The 2,071-nt window shown below is 66.0% G+C and overlaps 1 protein-coding gene across 1 annotated transcript; it reads left to right on the forward strand.

Annotated features, from left to right (window-relative positions):
• Positions 1 to 329: 329 nt before the first annotated feature.
• LOC121478403 (vegetative cell wall protein gp1-like) lies at positions 330 to 1,869 on the forward strand. The gene is made up of 3 exons (XM_041733465.1): positions 330 to 355; positions 448 to 975; positions 1,431 to 1,869. Exons 1-3 carry the CDS (start codon positions 330 to 332, stop codon positions 1,867 to 1,869), a joined length of 993 nt encoding a protein of 330 aa, XP_041589399.1.
• The last annotated feature ends 202 nt before the right edge of the window (positions 1,870 to 2,071 follow it).

The following is a 2,071-nucleotide window of genomic DNA, read 5'->3' on the forward strand; positions in this document are numbered from 1 at the left end:
GGGTGGTGGTGGTGGCGGCAGATTTGGACATTACTAGCTATCATCTATTGAAGTTCTTCGAATGGTGCATATGGAATCAATGGATCCATGAAACACACTTAAATAATTTCAGTGCTGATAATCAGGACAAAACAGCCATCAAGCCTAACCCTTTTTTGTAGGAATTACAGGTAGTCTGGGTAAGATTACATACAGTTCGGGCTCGAGTCAGAGGTTCCTGGGGAAGACGTTCTGCTTTCTTCCTAAACGCTGGGGGGAAGGAGAGCCGAGTCCCCCCCCCCCCCCAGGCTTTCAGTGAAATGTGGAGGATCGGGGCAAAATCTCAAAGGATGAAATTCGCGTCGTCTCGCTCACAGTCGTGTTAGTTCTTTTTTTTTTCGTGTTAGTTCTTATTCCCGTTTTGCCCATATTCGCTTTCTCTCTTATTTGTTTCTGCTGTTTCTCTAGATTTTCTGTCCTCGTGGCTTCTACGGTCCCAGGGACGGAGCAGGGGCGTCTGGTTCAGGCGACTGGAGACGAAGACGAAAGGCTCCTGACTCGCCAGCTCCGTTCCCCCCGACGTTTCTGCGACCTTGGGCGCCCCAAGCATGCGGGAGCAGGACGCGGGCACAGGCACCCCCCCAGCACCTGCCCGGGGTCCCCCGACACCCCGCTCCGGGGCCCGCGCCTTCCGACCGCAGGGCGGATTGAGCGCCCGCAGTCCCAGCGCGGCCTCGCAGCCCTCCCGGCTCCCCCCCGCGGGCGCGCCCCGCTCCCCCGACCCGCCGCGAACCCAGAGCCCCGCGCGGGTCCAGATTCCCAGGGCTGCGGCCCAGGGCGCTGCAGGCACCGGGCGGCGCGCGCAGGTGCACCGGGCTGCCTGGGTGCTCGGGGCTCACCCGAGAGAGAGGACGGGGACCCCAGTGCCGAGCGGAACGCACTCTCCCACTGCTCTGCGTCCCCGCTGCCCCAGGACGGACCCTCGGGCGTAGCCGGGTGAGGCCCCAGCACACACGCGGGGGGAGCACGGCCCGGCACACGCGGGGGGCGCACGGCCCGGCACACACGCGGGGGGCGCACGGCCCGGCACACGCGGGGGGCGCACGGCCCGGCACACACGCGGGGGGCGCACGGCCCGGCACACGCGGGGGGCGCACGGCCCGGCACACACGCGGGGGGAGCACGGCCCGGCACACTCGCGGGGGGAGCCCGGCGCGGGGACAGATGGGCTTCCCCGCACGCCCGGCCTGGGGCAGGGGGCAGGGGGCAGGGGGCCGGGGCCGGGGCTTGGGGGACCTGCTCGGTCTCCGCCCCCCGCCCCGGGCCCAGGCAGGAGAAGGTCGCGGGCCTCCTTAGGGTTAGTGGAAACCAAATGGGGCCCCGAGGCCACAGCCTAAGAGTCTCGCTTTCTCTAAGTCGCAAACTCCTAATCTGTGTGACGGGGATTCCAGGGTGTCTTCCCCCTGGGTGCTGGAGGGTGCTAAACCTGGCACACAGCGGGCAGAGGAGGACGGGGAGCCACTGTGGTTACTGTCACGAGGTATTAGTGCTATTATCACCGTGGGACCCGACGGGGAGTCGCTTTCCCGGCTTCCGTCGCCCCAGCCGCCCTGCAAGCGTCCAGGGAGCCCGGCCTCAGAGGACGAGCGGGAGGTCGAGGCGACCCCGTCTCTCCGTGGCTCTGCCCACCTGGCAAGCGCTGTGCCCTGCGCGCCGGTGTGGCCCTGTCGGCAGCGGGGACCCGGGGGGGGGGGGCGCAGGACCCCCGACCCCCTGACGCCCCCGTCACCACCACCGCCCACCCCTACCCCGCGCGCCCCACCGCGGGCTGGGAGGGCCTGGCTAGGGCCAGTCCTCGGCCGGGAGGGGCACCCCGCGAGCCCCATGTGAGGCCAGACCTGTCCCGCTGCGGCCAAGTTCGCCTGGAGCCCAAGGTTTAATGTACTCTTCCACCCAATGGAGGCCTTTCTTGAAAATTCACGTTCTATGGTTTCACTCATACGTGAAATATAAGAAACAGTGAAAGGGACTATAAGGGAAAGGAGGGGAACTGAGCGGGAACAATTAGGGAGACAAACCATGAGAGACCCTA

This window comes from Vulpes lagopus, chromosome 2, assembly GCF_018345385.1.
Source record: "Vulpes lagopus strain Blue_001 chromosome 2, ASM1834538v1, whole genome shotgun sequence".
In the NCBI taxonomy this organism is placed as follows: domain Eukaryota; kingdom Metazoa; phylum Chordata; class Mammalia; order Carnivora; family Canidae; genus Vulpes; species Vulpes lagopus.

What these genes read in the sequence shown, in the direction of transcription:
- LOC121478403 (XM_041733465.1), top strand. Translation starts at nt 330, where the DNA reads ATGAAATTCGCGTCGTCTCGCTCACA. An exon ending in TTCGCGTCGTCTCGCTCACA is followed by an intron (nt 356 to 447) that starts GTCGTGTTAGTT and finishes CTGTTTCTCTAG; the next exon opens with ATTTTCTGTCCTCGTGGCTT. An exon ending in GGACCCTCGGGCGTAGCCGG is followed by an intron (nt 976 to 1,430) that starts GTGAGGCCCCAG and finishes CGGGGATTCCAG; the next exon opens with GGTGTCTTCCCCCTGGGTGC.